The 20,533-nt window shown below is 55.0% G+C and overlaps 1 protein-coding gene and 1 long non-coding RNA gene across 2 annotated transcripts in view; both read right to left on the bottom strand.

The window, feature by feature from the left end:
• Nucleotides 1-3,151, bottom strand: part of LOC113187939 (uncharacterized) — a 50,472-nt gene extending 47,321 nt beyond the window's left edge. The window contains exons 1-2 of the long non-coding RNA XR_003301474.2: nt 3,080-3,151; nt 2,683-2,834 (exon numbers count right to left, since the gene is read on the bottom strand). This is a non-coding gene — a long non-coding RNA (uncharacterized LOC113187939). The remainder of the gene's footprint in view (nt 1-2,682; nt 2,835-3,079) is intronic.
• A 6,213-nt stretch (nt 3,152-9,364) lies between these two features.
• Nucleotides 9,365-20,231, bottom strand: Ackr3 (atypical chemokine receptor 3). The gene is made up of 2 exons (XM_026396034.2): nt 20,152-20,231; nt 9,365-11,204 (listed from the first exon to the last, which is right to left on the bottom strand). The coding sequence occupies exon 2, from the start codon at nt 11,181-11,183 to the stop codon at nt 10,095-10,097; it is 1,089 nt and encodes a 362-aa protein (XP_026251819.2). The 5' UTR covers nt 11,184-11,204; nt 20,152-20,231; the 3' UTR covers nt 9,365-10,094.
• Nucleotides 20,232-20,533: the final 302 nt, after the last annotated feature.

Below are 20,533 nucleotides of genomic sequence, written 5' to 3'. Positions count from 1 at the left end.
TCTGAGCTCAGCATTAGCCCTGCAGGTTGAACTGGCTCAGCCGGCTGGGAATGCCTGGCTGCGGGGAAAGTGTCCTCTAGGACTTCCCACAGCCTGGAGTGTGCCCGGGATGCATTGGGAATTTCCCACAATGCAATGAGCACTGATTAAACCCTCTGACTACGGAGCACACTTTTCCAAGGAGCGCTGCTGGAGCCAACCCCTGCCGAAGCCCCTAAGCCTAAGAACCAACCAACCCTCTCACTGGCCCTGAAAAATGAGCACAGGCCTGTACCCTCCGTCTGACACCTGGGAAGGGAGCGTCTGTCACAGGAACCCGAGAGAGATGGTCTGGGCTTTCAGGGTTGTCATGAAGGAAGGGAAGGACCTGGCTGGGCCGGGGATGGTGACTTCCCCACACAGGCTCTGAGCAGGAGGGTGAGGGCGCAGGGTCCACACAGTAAGTGGGGCCCAAATCAGGCAGAAACGAGGCATCCATGGAGCCAGGCCGAGGCAGGCGGCCACACCTAATTACTCATTGACCACTTGAGGCCTGACCAAGATTGCACATCTGTGAGTCACTCCCCCTGCCAGCTGCTTGGGTGTGTCTCCTCCTCTGGGTGCCAGGAGGAGACACACGGGGTGCAGGACCGTACTTGGGCAGCGCTAGAAATGCAGTGGAGAGAGGGACAAAGACAAATCAGCAACTGCTGGAGCGTGGGAGGGACAGGCGGGAATGAGCCTGCTGGAGGCCGTGTCCGTGCAGTTCGTCCATCAAGTCAGGGTCCAGTCAGCAGCAGAGAGTCCAGGCCAGGCGTTAAGAAGAGAGATGCAGCATGGCGACCTTGGCAAGGGTGCTGGGAGTCCCGAGGAGCCACTGGAGGACAAGGAGGCCACAGCTTCGGGGGAAGGAAGCGTCCGCCAAGGCTGGCAGGTCTGGGGGAAGGAGCTAGCCCAGCCCCCAGCAAGGCCCAGAGGCTGAGACGAACCCGCCAGGCACTGCACGGGCACTGGGCCTCAGGAGCTGCTGACCCCTGTGCAGACACCGGCCCCAGCAAGGAGGCAGAAAGGAAGACCCTAGGAGGCAGAAGGCAGCGACGGGAGCCTAGGAAGCACACTGGCAAAGTCACCTCTTCCCGTCAGGGCAAGGCCAGAAGAGGGCCGGGAAGTGTCCATGGTGCAGGGAGGGTGGCAGGAGCTACTCTCGCCCAATAGAGACAGACGGCAAGAAGTGAGAGCAGCCTTCCTCCAGGACACTGTGCCCAGTGGCGGCAGGAGGCCAGCCCTACACAGGCCTGTGGACGCCCTCAGACAGCCACACCTGTACCCTGGTACACCTGGTACCCGAGCAGGGGCTTCGCAGCCTCAGCTGTCCTGCGTCTGGGCCTGACAAAGCCTACAGAGGAAACTCTCCTGAGCACGCAGGGTGTCCAGGGCATCCCAGCCTCCGTCCACCGATGCCGGAGCAACGCCCAGTGTCTCGGGACACTGCCCTGTGCTCCAGAGGGCACGGCCAAGTTGAGACCAGGGCTCTGAACCTCGCAGGGTGGGGACCTGGAGGTCTGCACTCTGGAGCACCCCTGAGGCGCAGCCCTCCTGGGAAAACGGCCCCTCCCACAGTGGGCAGAGGAGGCCTCGTCCCCACCCTGTCAGCAGGCTGCAGGGCCACTGTCACACGGATGAATCTGGACACAGCATGCTTCATGGGGCCAGGGAAAGGTGGTTCAGGAGCACATTTCCAGGGGTGGCACATCCTGTTGTCACAAGCTGCTGAAGGGAAGGAGGCGGAGGACAGGCTGACCCCAGCCCTGCCGGACCTGCCAGGAGGCACCCGGCTCCATGTCAGAGGAAGTGGTGTGAGCTGAGGGGCTACCAAGAGGCCCGGCCTCCCAGCCAGGACGAGTGCACAGAGCAGCACCCCTCAGACACAACACATAACAACACACACACACGGACACACACAACTCACACCATTCACACCACATGTATACAATATGCCACATGCATGACACACACACAACACACCACAAACACACCATACACACCACCTATAACACAAAGAACACACATCATAGTACTACACATATACAATACACCACACACACTGCACATGTAACACACCACATACAACACAAATAATACAAACACACCCACCATGCAATACATCACACACAGCACACACGCAACACACATATCACACCACAAACACATATGCACATCACATATGACAAACAATGCACAGCTCACACCATTCACACTACACACATACAACATGCTACACACAAAATACATAGAACACAGGCTATACAAATCACTTGCCACACACACCAAATGTGACATAAAAAACACAACACATGTCATACACACTACATACATAACACACGCACATTACACATCACACACACTACATGTGAACAATACACCACACACTTACTACACGTATAACACCACATGTGCATAATGCATACCATATACGACACAAACACATGTGCCATATACACTACACACAAGTCACCACACACATGCCACACAGCACCCAGAGCATGTACTATGTGTGTATCACACCCATGTACATGTGAGCACACACTACATGTGCCACACCACACACACACCACACACATCATTCACATGACAGAGGCTCAGCACACATGCACACACATACAGGCGTGGGTTTTCATCATCCCTGGGCAGCTCCCTCTGTACCTTTTCCTGCGTCTTCCTCCGTGGCCAGGAGATGAGCTCCATGCTAGAGCCGTGGCCATGAGCACTGCAGGCCGTCCGGGTCTGACTCTGCACACCGAGCACGGGCAGCACTGGCCCAGCAGGAGGGCCGTGTCCTGGGAGAGCACCTGACACTGTGGGACGGGTGAGTCAGGGACAGAGACGTTCAGGAGGCTCGGGAGGAGATGTGGGAGAGCCCGGGGGTAGGCCATGGGGACCGTGCTGGACCAAGCAGGGAAGCCTCCCTTAGACACTGATGGACTCACTGGCTTGTCCCTGTCCCCCACCCCCACTCTGTCAAGAGGGTCCCCACAGGAGACGGAAACAAAGCGGGAAGCCCAGTTAAAGGTCATGAACCACAGGGGGATAAATGGCTCACCTCCCAGGATCCCGCCACCACGGCAGATCTAAAAGTAGAGACTCCATGACTAAGGGAGTGAGTAAGGTCAAGTGCAGTCACGGGACAGGGCCCTGATCCAGCAGGATTAGTGTCGTTGAAGAAGAGGCTCAGAGAGCTCCCTCGCTCTCAGCCAACACAGGGGCCATGAGAGCACACACAGAGCTGGTGGCCACCTGCAGGCCAGCACAGGAGGCCTGGGGTCAGGCTGGCCTTGCCAGGAGACCATGGACTTCTCAGCCTCCAGGACTGTGGGAAAGCATTTCTGATGGCCATGCCACCCAGCCTGTGGCATTTAGTCACGGCAGCCCAGACGGACTGCTAGGCTGGCACATGTCAGTTCTCTCGCCGCCATCAGAGAGTGTGGGAGGCCAGAGAGGGAGGGGGAAGTGAGGGAGGGTGAGGTCCAACCAGGGGCAGAGCGGGTCTCATGCCCTCGAGTCGGCCCTGCTGTGAGGCACGGGAGCAGGCTCGTCCACCACTGAACCTCCAGGTCTGACCACAGGGGCCGAGGGCATTTCTAGAGTCTTCCTAGGCAAGGAGCCCAGTGCTCGAGGGCAGCAGCTGGAGGGTGTGAGTCAAGGCTGTAGTGGCAAGTGTACAGCCCAGGTGCGGAGAAGCAGGCTGGGCAGGGGCAGCCGTGGAGCCGCGTTTGGTATGTGGTAGGTCATTCAAAACTCCCGAAAAGCTGGGTTGAGGAGGAGAGGAGGATATAAGGAGATACTGGGTGTGGGATGGCCAGGTGTGGCCTCGAGAGCCCAGCCTGGAGCGTGTGGCCTCGCCTCTCTCAACTGCAGAGTCTGGCAGGCCAGGTCAGCCTGCAGCATGTGCCCATGAGCAGAGCCAGGAGAGGTCGGCTCACAGAGACCACCTGTGCCTTTTAGAGACCTGTGTTCAGGGGGACCAGTGCATTCTGCAGCCAGTGAGAGCGGAGAATGTGTGTATTTAAAGTTTTCCACTCCTGTGAGACCCATTCACATTAATCCACGGACATCACCACCGTGTCCCTGCCTGTGGTGCTGGGTGGAGACTGCCTGGCCCCTGGTCCAAGCCCCAGGACCTCGCTATAGAAGTCCTGCATGGCCGCTGCCTGCAGCAGGGCTGTGGCCCAGGGTCTGGCTAGTGTCAAGTGGTCCTCATGAACAACCAGCTCTTCCTCAAACCCTAGAGAGAAAGGAAGACCAACTGCACATGTCACCTGTGCATGAGCAGGCTGCCCAGGCAATCCCAGACTCCAGGTGGCTGCATTCATTGTACGGAGAGGGTACAAGGTCCCAGGCTGCACAGGAACAGGGAAGCCAAAGGAGGCTGCCACCATCAACCCAGAAAGCTCAAGACTGCTCTGTCCACTCCCTGACTTCCTCGTCCTGAGTCTCACTATCCATCCTCAGAGCAGGGTGGTCACTAAACCTGTGAGTCCCACCCAGAGATTTGCTTCCCTATGTAATAATTAACGGCTTCAGTGTTCTAACATCTGGATGCCCTCTATGCCTAAAGCATCCCTTCTAAAGGTGCTGCATCCTAGGAGATAAGGCCTGTGTGCTGTGCTTGGTCTCCTGGGAGCCTTCTGCCTTTTCCCATCTGAAGGACCATTTCCTCTGGCTCTGATTTCCAGGACCATCTCTCCAGGCTGCCCGTGCTGTCTCTCCCCGTCTCATTGCCCGTCCCTGTTCAAGCACGTCAAAGGCATGCACGAAGGCCCAGGCATGGCTGCCATTTAAAGACAAGCAGGGAGCACGGCACACAGTGGGCGCTCAATACAGCTTGCCCGTCCAGCAACCGAGTGGGCGCACGCGCAGATGGATGAATGAGTTAATGGGAACAAGTGCAGAATCAACTGCGGGGGAAGGCATTCATCGGGCGCACAGCTGGGCGACGGGCAATTTTTCATTTATGCTTCAGGATCCGCTCGAAATTCAAATTCTCATTACGGCGCGGCCCAGAACACAAGCGGCACTTTGAACGCCGACCCACAGAAGGGGACGGTGGGGAAACGTGATCACGTCCTTCCTACTGATTAGGACCCTGCAAAAGGGAATGAAAAGATGGGCTTCAAACGCTTTGACTGTGAAAGGCCAAGAGGAAGGCAGCCCTGCGAGGCCTGCTGAAGCCGGCCCTTTCAGTCACGCCACCGCCACCACCAAGACATGTCTGCTGCCCACCACATGGCGTGTTGCCGTGCCAACATACATTCTGAGTCACCCAAGCAGATTTAATGTCATCGCCACGAAGACTTTTCTCTTTGCCTTTTCTTGTGAAATTGTTAAAAGGAAGATTCTGACCTACCTAGGAAATTATTTTAATCAGTTTCGTTCCGGAAATAACTATGGGAATTCAGATGTTTCCATTCTGCTGCTTCTGGAGATGGCAACAAATGGCTAATGAAGCTGCTCCTTTCCCCCCAGCCCGCGGGTGAGACGCTGTGATTGGCAGCCGTTCCAAATCCCACATGGAAGGGCCAGAGTGCATAAGCATATGAAAAGCTCGCAGAAATGAAGCTTGTGAAAATGAGGAAAAAACCCGAAATCGGGCCTCGCTCCTCATATTCCATACAGATAGCCATATCCTCCTTCATTCAGCGTCCTGCCCTGCGGCCACGACTCTCAGGGTTTGAGAAGCATGGCCCTGGGAACACAGGCAGCATCACGTGCTGGTGCTGCAGCTGTAGCCAGGTGGGCAAGACCCGCTCCGAGCAGGGGCCAAGCCAGGGCATGAGGTGCACAGAGGAATGCGCCATCTCAACACTGACAGGAGACCCAGCCAAAGAACACGCGAGCGCGCGAGGGAAGCACCCAAGGAGCAGAGAAGGGGACATCCCAACACGGCTTGACCGGTTTCTAAGAACACCTGGGTGGCCCTGTGCCGGTTTGGAGCACAACATTCATTGCTTTACCTGTTCATTCGACTACAAGGATTGGCAGGCATGTGGTCTCCATCTCTGCAATCACCTCCGATGGAGGTGAAGAAGTGATTCTGTGGGCAAGAGGTGAGGTTCAGGGGAATGTCGCCAACACCACCGTGCTAGCAAGAAGCTTCCTCCCTGGCCTGGTGCCGTCCCGTCGGCCGCTCTGTCCACTATCCCTGTTCTTTCTGGGGCCTCTTAAACTAAATATTTTCAATATTAAAATGAAATATGAAACCTCCCAAATGCACTTAAAAGATTGACTAATGCTTAATGTGTGTGTATGCTTCCCATGAGCACATCTTTTATATAAACCCTAATGCACTGAATTCATTTCATCGACGTCCACTTGGCCACAATGAGAACCCTGGCCTGAGTCCCACACCCGTGTCTCCCTTGCCTGTAGCTGGAGTCTTGGGCCAGGCTCTCCACCCAGTTCTATGGACGTCTGAGGTCTGGTCTTCTGCGTCATGGGGGTGCTCCTGAGCACCTGAGTTTGAAACAGCACCCCTGGCCTCAACCCCTGAAGGCCAGTCACATGACCTGCCCAAGCTGTGACAGTCAAAATGTCTGCAGACATGGCCACGTGTCTCCTGGAGGGCAAAGTCACAGTTTGAGGTAGACGGGCCTCACCTTTTTGGTCACTGCCCACAGGCGGACACTCCCCCTCCCTGTGGCTCTGGAATGCACTGTTTTGAGGAAAAATGCAGACTGTGCCCAGAGAATGCAGATGGACCATGCGGCCCCTGAGCACGGATAGTGTCTGCCCTGGGCACTGTGACAGACCCTTTGCAGCAACTGTCACTTGGTCAGTACAACAACCCTATGAACAAGACCATCTTCACCTGACTCCAGAAGCAAGGAAACTCAGGTCTAGCAAAGTAAAACCTTCCGCGTCCCCCAGGACAGTAGGCGGTGATGACAGTGGGCTGCACCTCTGGCTGCCTATGACAGAGTCCCAGGCCTTACAGAAGGTGGACCTCAACCCTGGAGCCCAGGCCCTGGTCAGACTGTCCCAGACATGACCATGGTCCAGACATGACCATGGGGATCGTTTTGTGTGTGTGTGTTAGCTACGTGGGCTGTAGCAGGTGCCGGTGCTGCATGTGCTCGTGTGTGTGCATGAAAACTGGCTTGAGGTAAGCAACCTCTACTAGAAGGGTTGACCCAGGAGCCAGCCCTCTTCACCCATCACAAAAGCAAATAAGCCTCGGCAAATCCCACCTGCACCCATTAATTACAGTCAGTGTCCTCAGGGCAGAAGCCCTGTGTCTGGTAGAAATACCATGCCCCTGAACTGCTGCCCTCCAGAGACCCAAGAAGCCTCCAGGGGTAGTGACCATATGTCTCCATGCTCTGCCAGAGCTGAACACACATGTCCAAGGGGTCTCGTCCCTGGTTGCTGGGATGAGCACTCACAGGAGACCTCGAGGGGCCAGTAGTCCTAGATCAGACAAGCATTTGCTCCTTGGTGCCCAAGGAATTCCACATCCAGCCTTCTCAGCGGCCTAGCTTTCCTTCTTCACTTGCAGGAAACCCAGGTGTGATCAAAGCACGTTGCTTCCTCGTGGAACTAGATGGAGCATCTGACGCTGATTCACAAGAACAGGCCGCACTGGGGACCTCTGGCATCTCACCGCCAAGGCGGGAACGGTGGGCATGGAGTGTGTCTCGGGGCGGGTGAGAGGTCATCAGGGCCCCAGAGGTCATCAGTTGCTAAGGGGTAATAGCTTTCTTGCCACCTCAGGAGACAGATGTTTTTAAACACTGGCCACCAAAAAGGATGACCCTGAAACCGAAGAATTTCAGACCCTCTGGTCTCTGGATCCCCAGGAGGCCAGAGGCCTTCTGCCCAAGGCCCACCCAAGACACGATTCCTTTTACCTCCTCCATGTCCACATCCGTAGGGTGGGACAGAGGTCCCTTTCCATCTTAGAGGATGAGCACTCTCCCTGCGGTACCTTCTGCACCCCCTGACCTGTGTGTCCAGTCTTGACATCGCTACAGGGAAGAGTGTTGAAGCCCAATTCAATCAAAGTAAAGCTTTGGGGTCCCAATAACCTGGGACTATTAGGAAGTCTTGGAGTCCCAGGCAGGACTGCAAAGGGGATTTCTAGAAGGAGCGGGGAGCACTCATGACAATGGGTGTGTACCTGCGACATAGTGTGTCAAGCATATTGGAGTTAGCAAGCCACTGCCTGGCCTCAAAACTCAAGCTGTGCAACCTTCACAGGAAATAGGTGCCCGCCTGCAGATGGTGCCATCTGTGGCCCCCCAGGGACCCTGGACTGTGAGTATGGGTGAGCCCATATGAGCAGAGTCTATCCAACAGGGCACCAGCCCCAGCTCTCAAAAGAATCCACCTCCGTGGAAGGCACTGGGGTGGGAAGGGCCCTGAGCTCCCACCCAGAAGCCAGGCCTGTAGAAGTCTGCAGCTCCTGTGGCTGTGTGTGAGGGTCAGCTGTTCCAAGAGTACTCCTCCAAGGGCTTCTCCCAGCGCAGGTTCCTGTGGAAATGCACGAGCCGGGAGCTTGCTCCTTGTCTCAAGAGCAGTCAAAAGCCTTCCCTTAGCCTCGGTCTCACTTCTGTAGTTTCAGTTATTCACAGCCCAAAAAATGCTCCATGGGAAATTCTAAAATTACACGATTCCCAAGTTTTATGACTTTTATTACCGAATGTTGCCATAATTATTCTATTTTATTTTCAGTAGTTGTTGTTGATCTCTGTGCTAATTTATAAATTAAACTTTGCCATAGGTGTGTGTGTCTAGGAGAAGACATAGTAAATAGACGTAGTATACATAAGGGTTGGGGACCTTCCAGGTTTCAGGGGATCTTGGGATGCATCTGGTGCAGATGACAGGGGACCACTGTAATGGGCTGGTCTATGGTAGAGAGAATCTACACAGGAAGTGTCAGTCAGAGGTCTCCCAAGAAGGAGAGGGAAAGCAGCACTTGTGCCTTCAACCCTCAGCAGAGATGGCATGAGGACTGTGACGGGTGGCCCTGGTGGCACAGGAGTCCTGGCTGATGCAGGCCGCACATTGGCTGCACCCCTTCTGCCTCCACAGACCTCTCGCTGCACCGCCTGCCACCTCCCTCCCCAACACACCACCCGCTGAAGAGCTTCTAAAATACTCAGCACCTTGAATCTGTGCCTTTCATGTCATACACCCACTAACCCTCAGGTGGGCTTGGTGGCAGTTCTCTTTATACTTACTCAGCGGGCCTGCATGTGCCACGTGCGTCCACAGAGGATCGCCATGAATGCTACCTAATGCAAGCACGCTTTCACAAATGAGGTTCAGAGGCACTTTTAGGAAACAAAATTCTTTATTAAAAAAAATAACTTACAAATTAAGAGAACTCTGTTCATTTTGTGCACAGGTTTTGCAGCCTGGAACGGTCTTCTTTTGTTTTAAACGTAACTCTGCAATACTATTAACGTCCAAACTGCCTTCCAGAGCAGTTTCTGTTCCATATCCTGTGCTGGTACAACACACCACACAGATATAAAACTATTGTAAATAAAACATTTTGGCCAAGACTGGCATATATTTTTATATATTCATATATATTTATATATATATAAAATTTTAAATCAGCTAACAATTAATGTCATCCTTAGTCACAACTGAAGTCAAACTAAATCTTGATACTACATCAATCTGAGTATGTCAGCATTATACCTCCCATACAATATTTAAAATATATTTAACTTTCAAATACATTTATAAAGTACGCCAATAGTGAGAAAATAAAGTCTGAAAACTTAAATACAAATCACCATATAAAAATTTCAGGAAGCCCAGGAGGTTCTATGTACAGACGTCCAGGCAAGCTTGTCCTGAAGCTGGCTGGACACACAGCGCTGGCTGCACGGCTCAGCTCTGCCTTTGCCAAAGCGTCAGAGTGCACAGCCGGGCGACAACTGCACTGGCGTGGACAGAGGAAGATGCACAATGTCACGCCTTCTCCTCTTCGTGTCACTGTGTCACTTGGGCATCAAGACCCAAAGCTCCCTTGCTCTCCTATGGAAACCATGCGGCCCAAGGCCATGTTCACAAGCTCCCTGTCCCAGGCTCTGCGTGGCGGGTCATTTGGTGCTTTGCTCCAGTGCAGAGTACTCTGTGTCTGACGCTCTGGAGGCGTCGATGAGCTTGGTGAGGCCTGTTTTGGCGGAGTACTTGAAAATGAAGGCCTTCATGAGCTCGTACCTGTAGTTGCGGTTGATGAAGCTGTAGAGCACGGGGTTGACGCAGCAGTGCACCAGGGACAGGCACTGCGTGACGTGCAGCGCCGTGAAGAGCGCGTTCTCCAGCTGGCAGGTGAAGGGGAGGTAGTGCAGGATGGAGAAGATGTCCAGCAGCACCACCACGTGGTAGGGGAGCCAGCACACCAGGAAGACCACCACGTAGGAGAAGATGATCTTCCGGCTACTGTGCTTCTCCTGGTCGCCGGATGCCGAGATGGCCCTGGCGAGCAGGAAGTAGAAGACAGCGATGATGGAGAAGGGGACGGCGAAGCCCAGGACAACAGAGACCAGCTCCATGCCGATCAGCCACTCCTTGATGCTGTGCTCGGGGTAGAAGGACCGGCAGTAGGTCTCGTTGTTGGAAGCGGACGTGACGGTCTTCAGGTAGTAGGTGTCGGGCAGAGACACGCAGAAGGCCAGCAGCCACACCAGGACGCACACAATGCGGCGCACCATCTTCTTCCTGCGGCTGGAGGTGCTGGTGAAGTAGGTGATGGAGAGGTAGCGGTCGACGCTCATGCACGTGAGGAAGAAGATGCTGCCAAAGAGGTTGATGGAGAAGATGAGGTGCGTGACCTTGCAGGTGAGCTCGCCCATGGGCCACTGGTTGTGCTGCACCAGGCTGACCACCCAGACCGGGATGGTGATGACCACCCACAGGTCCGCGATGGCCAGGTTCAAGATGTAGCAGTGGGTGTCGTAGCCTGTGGTCTTGGCCTGGATGTTCACCCAGACCACCACAGAGTTGGCGATCATGCCGATCACGAAGATGAAAATGTAAATGAAGGAGAGCGTGTAGAGCAGGATGCTTTTGTGGGGCATGGCGGGGCACTGCACCGTGTCGACCAGGATGCAGTCACTGCTGTTGCATGGCCAGCTGATGTCAGAGAAGTTCCCTGGCTCCGTGTAGTCAAAGAGATGCAGATCCATGGTGGGGGGAGTGAGAGGGACCTACAGCAAGCCGGAGAGATGGGAGAGAGAAATCACTCATCAGAGAACCTCACTTCCAGTCCCAACACTGCTCCAGGGTCCTGATAAGGCCCAGCAGTTCTGCTCCAGTTCTGAGGTATCCCACAAAGAAAGGAGAAAAGAAAACAACCGCATGAGAACTGTGTCACATAAACAAACACCCAGAGTCTCGTCCACACGATGCCCAGAGACGGACCCAGTGTTTGTTCTCTGTCTTTTCACAGCTGCGTTCTCAAGACACCATGAGCCTGGCTGTGCCCAGGGTGTGAAATCAACACGGTTCAGGGCCAAAGAAACGTCAGGCTGCTGAGTCTGGCCACTGCAGTGCTGGAGGCCTGCTCCTTCTCAGCGGGGGACGGTGGAGCTATTTTATCTAGGTCCCCCAAGAATGGCAGGGTGGGTCTGCCCCTGCCATGCTGAATGGCAAGCGTCCCGCTTTGGTGTCTGGGTGAAAGCCTTTCAAATCCTCAACCCAATTTGCATTTAAAACATGACCTAGCGCTTATTACCTTTTTGCAAAATTCATAGGCAAACCTACATCTTGGTCCCCTTGGCTTCAGCCATGAGGCCACTTGGAGCTTGGCCAGCATGTGTGCAATGCCCACGGCCCCAATGCACCCCAAAACCACAGGCTCGGGGCTGGCCATGCCACGTCCGCTGAGGGCAACCAACCAGCTGCCTCAGGCCCTGGCCTTGGCGTAGTTTCCCTTTATTTGTTCAACTGCTTCAGGAGCCATGTGTGCCAAGACCCGGGGCTCAGAGGTCACCACCTGCTGCTTTTCTGCAGAGCCGAGATCTGCCAGCTTCTGCTAACCCGACCTGAGGCCAGCAAGCTCCACGGTCAGCCCTTCACGGCCAGCCCTTCACGGCCAGCGAGGGCTCGGCCACAGGGAGCCAAGAGTCAGGCTCACAAAGTGACTCCGGGTTACCCATAGCAACTCCTAGAAGAGGGTCAGTGCGTGTCAGGTGGCCTTGCCAACTGTCTGACATTCCAGGTGGGAATTCTGGCTCCTCCACCCAGCAGTGTCCAACGTTAAGACTCCCTGGTTACCCTGCCTGTGTCTGCTGCCCTAGGACAGCAGCACCCACCTCAGCATTTCCTTAGGGACAAAGGGCCTGACCCGGAATCTCTAGGTAGCAGATGCTCAATGACCCTCCACCTGCCAGTGGCCCAGGGGAAGCCATCAGCTTCTCCCCTTTAGCACAAAGGTGAAGCCTTGGCGGGCTCTTCTCCACTTGGGAAATGGCTCTCACTGGCTGCATAATAACCCCCCCCCCCCAGAGGGTCCAGGAGCCGGCAGAGAACACGCACCTAGATTAGGCGCTCCTCAGGAAAGCGTGGACAGTTCCTGAAGGATGGAGGACACCTGCTGCCCACCAGAAGCCCCTCCACGGCCTCCAAACTCAGCAGGCGGCCCACTCCTGAATGCCACCCAGGGAGACTGGCAGGCCCCACGGCTCCCGTGTGGGTGCAGGGGCCGTAGGTGGTTGTGCGCTCCCCACCTGGCCTCTCAACCCAGCCTCTGTGTCCTCTGTGCTGTTGGAAGGTCTGGACATTCTGTGGCAGCCACTTCCCCTCTGCTCCACCATGGAGTGGGTCACTGGCCCTGCAGCCAGGAAGGATCCCACAGCCCAGTGTCCCCCAGGCCCAGGAGGGCACCCACAGAGGGCAAGATGGAGTCAGGACAGACAAACCCAAACAAGGAGACGTGGTCTTGTCCTAAGACCCAGCTTCAAGGACTCCAAAATGACGCTGACCCAATGGGGCTGCAGAGATGCTGCCAGAAGACAGGCCCTGGCCTCCCAGACTGGCCTCAGAGCATCCAGCCAGCCCCAGACTCCTTGAAGCTACTCCTGCCACCTCCCATTTGCCACCAAGTGTCCTGGGCTGCCCTCACCCTGCCAGCCTGCACCTGTGACTCCAGATGGACGCTACCTCTGCTCTTCCTCGTGGCTCCAGACAGAGCGCCCACCCTGGGCAGCGGCCCTGCCCCTCCTTCCCATGTCCTTACAGTGGAGCATCTGCAGCGCAGCTTAGTTTAAGGCATTCTCTCCCCCAAATCTCATTGTCCTCATCGCACTGGAACCAGAGGAGCCCATGGAGGACAAACCATAGCCCTACAGCCATCCGGACCCGAGAGCACTCTGCTGGAGGTGGCTTCAGCCCGTTCTCTGTCCCCACTGGCACAGCCCAGGGCCTTGGCAGGGACAGCCTTAAATCCTAGAGCCCAGAGAAAAGAAGGCCCCTGAGCCCTTCACAGCCGGCCCTTGGGTCTACCCCACCCCCACTCTCACACCTGGGTGCTTCTCTGGCCTGGCCTCCCTTGCCCTCCAGAGCACCCACACTGGGCCCTGGTTCAGTCCAGGGAGAACGGCCCCAGGCAGGGGCCCAGACGAGAGGAGCCTCCTCCTGGGGCTGAGCAGTGTCCGTCTAGGCCCCTCCAGTCTCCCCCAAATCATCTCTGACTCATCCCCTGCACCTGGCAGCTCCAACCCCGTATACCCCAGGCCAGAGCAGAGGTGGGCACTGGGAAGGCTGGGGTCTCTGATCCAGCCTTTGGCTTCTGGCCCTGCCCTCCGGCCTGGAGTTTCACTAAGACAGGCAGGCCACCCTCCGGCCACACCCTCTCCCCCCTCAGGGGTGGGGGCACCACGTGGCAGATGTGGGGCAGAGAGACGGCTGCCGTCCAAAGTGGGGCAAGGAGCAGACAGGGAGGCTCCCGCTGGCCCTGAGCACAGATGCCCAGCCACCAGTCACTGGGCACCAACTGCCATAGGAGCCGGAGGCCCACACCCTGGCCACCCCCTTCTCCTGGGCCCGAGAGGACCCCTCCTCCCACCGCAGAAGGCTGCAGCCCAGGAGAAAGGCGACCAAGTAGCGTGGCGGGATCAGACCCTCCACAGGTTCAGGTGGGAACGAAGGACAACAAAAAGTCAAAAACAGTCCCTTGTCCAGAAGAGGACCTGCTGCATCATGGGGACCACTGTGGGCACTCTGTCCAGTGCCGCTCCAGGTCGGTCTGTCCACCCCTGGAGCGGAGAGCTGCCTGCCTGGAACGGCCTCAGCAGGGCCACTCAGTCCTCACCAGGAACAGAAGACGGAAGGCAGAGGAGCCTCAGCCAGGCCCTGCTTTCCCACAGCCTGGGACAAAGCTCCAGGGCCCCTGAGCACGGAGGCAGGAGGGAGAGGGGCTGCGACTCCTGGAGCGTCCTGCACAAAGCCAAGGGTCTGCCTGGTCCTGGGGAAAGAGCCACTGCAGGCCACCCGGATCCACGGGCCACTGCGTTCCTCGCACAGACCTCACGCAGCCATGGGTCCATTATGCTGGCAGCAGGGACCGCTGACAACCAGGAGGCCCGACGGAGACCCCACTCAGACCAGGCACTGGCCTGCTGCTGACCAACCACAGCCATTCCTGCCAGCTCGAGGCCAGAGAGCAAGAGAAATTTTGGATATAAATCTATGTGTTGCCTCTGTCTGGGCTCTGTGCCCGCGCCTATGAGGGAGGCGCGAGACCCACCTCACGGGCTTCGGCTGTACAGCATCTGCACAGAGGTTCCAGAAGAGACGAAGGGCTCAGAGTAAAGGATGTTTCCCATTCTAGGATTTTATAATTTTATATGTGAACCATATTTCTTATCTTGAAATACTCACATTTTCCCCAAATGTGCATACAAAATGTTTATTGAAGCAGTAATTTTTTTACTAGCAAAAATTGCAGACCACATGAATCTCTATCAACAGAGGACCCATTCAATAAACTATGGCATAGTCTCTGGAATATCATACAGCTATAAAAAGGGAGGGACAGTGTTTTTCATGAGCAGGGAGAGTTATAACATGCTGTTAGTGAAAGGCAAAGTGTAAACATTATCCCTTTGATGTAGGAGAAAAAGCAAAACTCAGAGTGTATTTTCAAATGCAAATGTCATCAAGGGCACAGGAGTCTTCAGCAAGTGCAACCCTGGCAGCAAGGGTAGAAAAAGGGGACAAAGGAAGACTGTAGTTTTTACTCTATAAACATCTGTGTTATTTGAAATTTGACATAAAAAATCACGTAAATTTAAACCGAGGGAGGAATGAGCCACGGAACAATTAAGGCTCCTGTTCTATTTTTGTAGACCCCAGAGAACCCACTGAGAATAGAAAGCCATAAACACAGTTTGCCTTCCTAACTTCTGAGCTTCTCTCCTGCCCAGTGCCGTCCACAGGGTCACTGCTGGGAAGACCCTGCCCACCACCTGCCTCACCCAGCATCCACGTCCACCATGACAGGAGGGGGCCAGCGCTGGATATGGCATCACCTGCCCCTCCTCACTGGCCCTGGGCCTGGAAAGGGACTATCCACCCACCACTCCCAGTCCCAAGAGGTGCGCGAGGTCCTCCGTGTTGGGAGGAGGACACTCCTGGGAGACCCTCCTCTGGTTTCCGAGGTTTGTTATCCTGACCGCACATCCCTGGCGCCGCCCCAGCCCCGGCGGGCAGCCTGGGGGATTCAGCTGCCTCCACAGGGTTTGCCTGAGCTCACCCCGGCACTCTGGGCGAGGCCAGGATCAGAAGTCTCCCAGTTTAGAGTCCTGCGGGGTGGCGGTGTGCTCGGAGGCCACGTGTCCTCACCCGGGTTAGCTCCTTCAAGAGCCTGCCGAGTGTTCGGGCGTCTGGCTAAGGTTCCCCAGGATGCCTTAACAGCTCCCCCTGGCCCTCCAGCCTGGGGAGACCCCCGAGGCCACGCCCTGGCCGCTGCTCCTCCACCTTCTCCCCACTCGACCGGGCAGGAGCCCATGCCCCACCTCACCACGTTCCTGCTCAAGCCTGGTGCCTCCCACCACGTCTCCTTTGTCATCCTCTGGCCACACCAGCAAAGTGCCCCCGAGGCTGGTGACCTCAGCCGGCACTGGTTCTAGGTTTCCCAAAGGCCTCTTCTGAATCCTCGCCTGGCTGAGGTCTGCGGGGGCCCCCCCCGCCCCCCACCCCCGGCCAAGAGCTGAGGACGTCAGCAAGGTGCAAAACCAGCACTGTCCCCCCAGGCCCAAGCCAGGTGGCAGGCACCTCCTGTAGCAGGGGAGGTGCTCCCACTCTAGTGACCCATGGGGGACTTCCAGAGTGGCCGCCCAGGGGGCCCCAGGCGGGTTCTGAACTTCAGGGGAGTCGCCCAGCCTGGCTGAGGCAGACTCCCCATAAAGGAGAGGAGGAGGTGAGAGTGGTCTTGGAGGGTGGCAGGAGGTCAGGCTGGCCTGACTCTTCAGCAGCCACAAGAAGGTCTCGAGCCAGGCCACAGCTTGGGGCAGAAGAAGCTTAGAGGATGAAGGTGACACTCAGACCCAGAGGCCTGGCAGGGGCACCCTGGTGGCTGGGTGCAGAGCAGCCACCGCAGGCACCTTGGAGGAGGGCCCTGCAGCTCTGCAGGAGGCAGATCAGATAAGATGGAGCCTGTCTGGACCTGAGCCTCCAGGTCGCCTCCTTAGCATCTGTCTGTAACTCCTGGCCTATGCCCTGCAAGCGCACTTCCTGGAGAAATTCATCGTTGTACTAACGTAAGAGCTGACCATGGCCTTCAGTCCCTGTCACCGCCATGTGTGCACCTGGAAACTGAGGGCAAGGCGGGCACAGACACCCAGGGACTGGGATCACATCTCTCTGCACGGCCGACTTGTGCTGTTGTGTTTAACTGTTTAACCGGTTAAATCCAGGGGACACCGGACACTGACCGCCCACCTGCAGGCCTCCTACCTGCAGGCCTCCGCCCGGCAGCCTCTGTGGCTGGGCCTGAGGGCAGCAGGGGAAGCAGTCCGCACCAGGGCCACTCATGGAAGACAGTGTGGTCCTAGGACACCTTCATCATAGCCCAGAGTGGCCTTATTTTATGGAAGTAGGGAAGGGCTTTGATTTATTTGTGAACTCAAAACATAGTAAACATGAGGAAAGGAAGAACACTGAATGCAGAGGGGAGACTCCACGCCCATCCTGACACAGGCCGCCTGTTCACGGGGTGCTCCGCAAACTCACATCAACACGTGGGACGCCCGACCCACTGTAAGTATCTGGGGGATAAAATGCAGGCCGCATCCAGAAACCCGATCCGGTCTATTGTGCTCAGCTGCCCAGGGAGCAAGGCTGTGCCCAGCAGAGCAGATCCAAGGCTCCCGTCACAAAGGCAGCCGTCTGGGCTGGCCGAGTGTGATCAGAGAGCTCCTCCCCACCCAGCTGAGGACCAAGTGGGAGGTCAGCCAGGCTAGGAGGGCTCTCAGGAGACACAAGGAGCTTCCCTGGGCCACGCTGGGAAACCTCAGGCTCTTCCTGTAACACCGAAGGAAGACGTCCTCAAAGGCCTCTGTGACTCAGGAAGAGAGGAGGCGAAGCCATCTGCCTGACACAGCCCTGGAAACGCAGTCCACCCTGCCCATGCCTTATCTGTCCCCCCCCCCGGCCAGCAGTGGCTCAAGGCCACCTGCGATAGCCACAGCCCCTCCACCCTCTAAGATCCTGGGACAAAATAAAGTCTGCTTCCAAATCCACTTGAAGTTCCACAAAACTGTCACCGAGAAGTTATGCCATCCCCGTCACTTTATAACAAAGCAATAATGGTTGTTTTTGTTCTTGCTTTGGGTGGGGGTGGGGGTGGAGGGTTTGTAATTCCAAACTAGTAGATTCTCTGTAAGGACCTTCATCAAATGGAGCATGCCCAGCAGAAAGCCCTAAAAAAAGTGCTAAAATCAGGGACACCCTCCAGGGCACATCCTGGTCTCTCTCTTGCTCTTTTCTTTGCTTTCCTTATAATAGAGAATATATGTCCTGGAGCTAGCCATGTGTGTGTGTGTGTGTGTGTGTGTGTGTGTGTGTGTGTGTACTTCACTAGACCTGACGGAGTTTTGGTTTCATTCTATTATACCTGCTTGCACGTGATCCAGCCGCACAGCATTTTAATACTATTCTTGTTGCCAAGAGTAAGCTAAGCCCCCTGGTTGCCTGGTTTAAAAGTGCAAATGCCTTCAGGCCCCAAATTCCATTCATGTTCCACAAAATCACTGAGAAAAAAACTAAAGATCTGCAATCTTTGAAGCCCTCTGCTCTCTCCTCTTATGGTTTATAAAGTGACTGCCCTCCAGCCCCAGGTTGGAGTAACTTCAACCACTTCCCTCCTGTTGACGTGAAAACAGGAGCTCTCTGCCCAAAACCATCACACAAAAAGCCACTGTTCTGATGAAGAAGGGTGTTCTGGGCAGGGTGGTTTTTTTTTTTTTCTTCCCCTTTCTTTCTTTCATCCAGAAAGCCTATACTTGGCCTGTTCTGGGCCTGATTAGAAATCATAATACTTTCTCGACTCTCCAAGGACTTGCTGTTAAATGCTTGCTGTTAAATGGGGCAAACTCACCTCAAAAGTCCTTACCTAGTTAAGCAGAAGCTGCTGCCTTGGAATTTTCTGGAGCTTTTTAAAAATTACAACTGCAATGCATGCTCTTAAGAAAAAAAAAAAGACTAGCAGCAACACATGGCCTGTTCCTCAATTTCCCTGGCTTTTGCATCCCCTCCCCCACCCGGGCTCCTGGAGGCTACACTGAAGCTCAGCAGTTGTGCGCAGATTCAAGTGTTTATGGCAGAGACAGGGAAAAAAGAGCAAATTGTTTCCAAGCTAGAGCTCCCATGTGCAGCTCCGCCCTAGAGAGAGCCTGTGCATCTGGGCTAAGCTCCTGTTCTGAAGGGAGGAAGACCAGCAGCTCATCCCTGAAAATCCACAGAAAGTGCAAGCACCGAAATCAGAAACCACAGCCTCACTGCCCGGGCTGGGCATGCCTATTTGATCTCCACATTTTCCTGGAATAAATAAAGGAACACAAAGGCGGCATCTGCGTTTTAGAAGAAAAGAAGAACATTGCCAAGCTGAGACTGCAGGCTGAAGTTTTAGGGGATGTCACGGCCCCAGATACCTTCAAAGGGCTGTAAACCATTTACGGAGGCCCACTCCCACTTTGGAGAAACTAATTAATCCTGTTGTGAGCAAATGAATGGCAAGAAAGAGAGAGAGAGAGAGAGAGAGAGAGAGTCAGGGAGAGACAGCCAGTCTGACTTTTACAACTTCTCCTTCTCCCTGGAAGTTACAAGTCTTGGCTAACCACCCATTCCTGACCTCAGCCACCCCTGGAATCCACATGCATCTTAACAAAATGGAACAAAATTCACTTCTGCCTGAAGAATATATGTAAATTATCCAACACTAGACTTTTGTGTGATGCTTTCTTTTCCCATCAAAGTCGGTCTTAACACTTTCTAAGAGAACAATAAATACTTAAATTAGATTAGCAAGGATATAATTGAGAGACAAGAAGACCAGGGTTGTATTTAACATTCCCATTTATAGCTTCCGGACTTCAGGATCTGGTAATCCTCCAAAGAGCTGAGTTCAAATACATTCTGGATTCACAGAGATTCTCAACCCAGCCCTCTGGTTCACTTAAGGCTGCCCCTTAGAGTGTTTGTCTTGCCGGAATTACGAAGTTACAGCCAATTCTAGTTCCCACTCAATATATCAGAAGCAAAGCAGGTAACGGTGGTGCCAAGCTAAACCCTATGCCAACTCTGGGCAAGCAGAACGGACGGTATGCCTTCTCCCAAAGTCCCTTCCTACTGGAGCTTAAGTACCCACAGCAGCAAATAAACACCAGATTCCTCAATTCAACAAATACACAGGGAAATCGCCTTGCACCAGTGCCCTGCGCTTTCTATAGCTAGAGGTGAAGCCCGGAATCAGCAGAGGCACTTTGAACACAGAGTTAACAGCGTGCAGCCTGCACTTCCAGAAACCAGGCTCCCAGGCACCCATCTCAGCAATCAGAAAGGGTCCTCCCAACAAGCCCTCTCAGCTTAAGAGCCAGAGCTCTGCCTGTCCTGCTTCCTTTCTCAGCAGGCTGCTGCTGGGCACGGCTTCCTTACCTCGGGGCTGGTTGGGCTCCCGGTTGTCTTCCTGGCTGTGAGCTTGCTCTCAGCGCTGAGCAGTTTTGAGGAACTGTGAGCTCAGGAGCTGCAGACTTGTGTTATATAAGCTGCAGAAAGGCGCCTCTAGGTGGCAGCTTTGTAGCCCTCATGGGCTGCCCCTGAGCCTCCCTGCCCCCCTCGCACAGGCATGCAAGCACGCACTCAGCACACACACCCCTCTGGTGAACCTTCCTGCACACGCACACTCTTGGGAAACCCCAGCCTTCCTTCATTTGCAAAATCTAATGAACCACAAGGTCTAGACCCCATGGGGGGAAGTGTCAGCAGAAGAAAAACTGAAAGGAATCCCAGGGCTTTGCAAAATCATCAAATATTTATC

The sequence above is a fragment of the Urocitellus parryii genome, chromosome 1 (genome assembly GCF_045843805.1).
Source record: "Urocitellus parryii isolate mUroPar1 chromosome 1, mUroPar1.hap1, whole genome shotgun sequence".
Classification (NCBI taxonomy): domain Eukaryota; kingdom Metazoa; phylum Chordata; class Mammalia; order Rodentia; family Sciuridae; genus Urocitellus; species Urocitellus parryii.
Note: the sequence above shows the minus strand (reverse complement) of the source record. Positions and strands in the feature narration are given on the sequence as shown.

What these genes read in the sequence shown, in the direction of transcription:
- Ackr3 (XM_026396034.2), bottom strand. Translation starts at nt 11,183, where the DNA reads ATGGATCTGCATCTCTTTGACTACACGGAGCCAGGGAACTTCTCTGAC.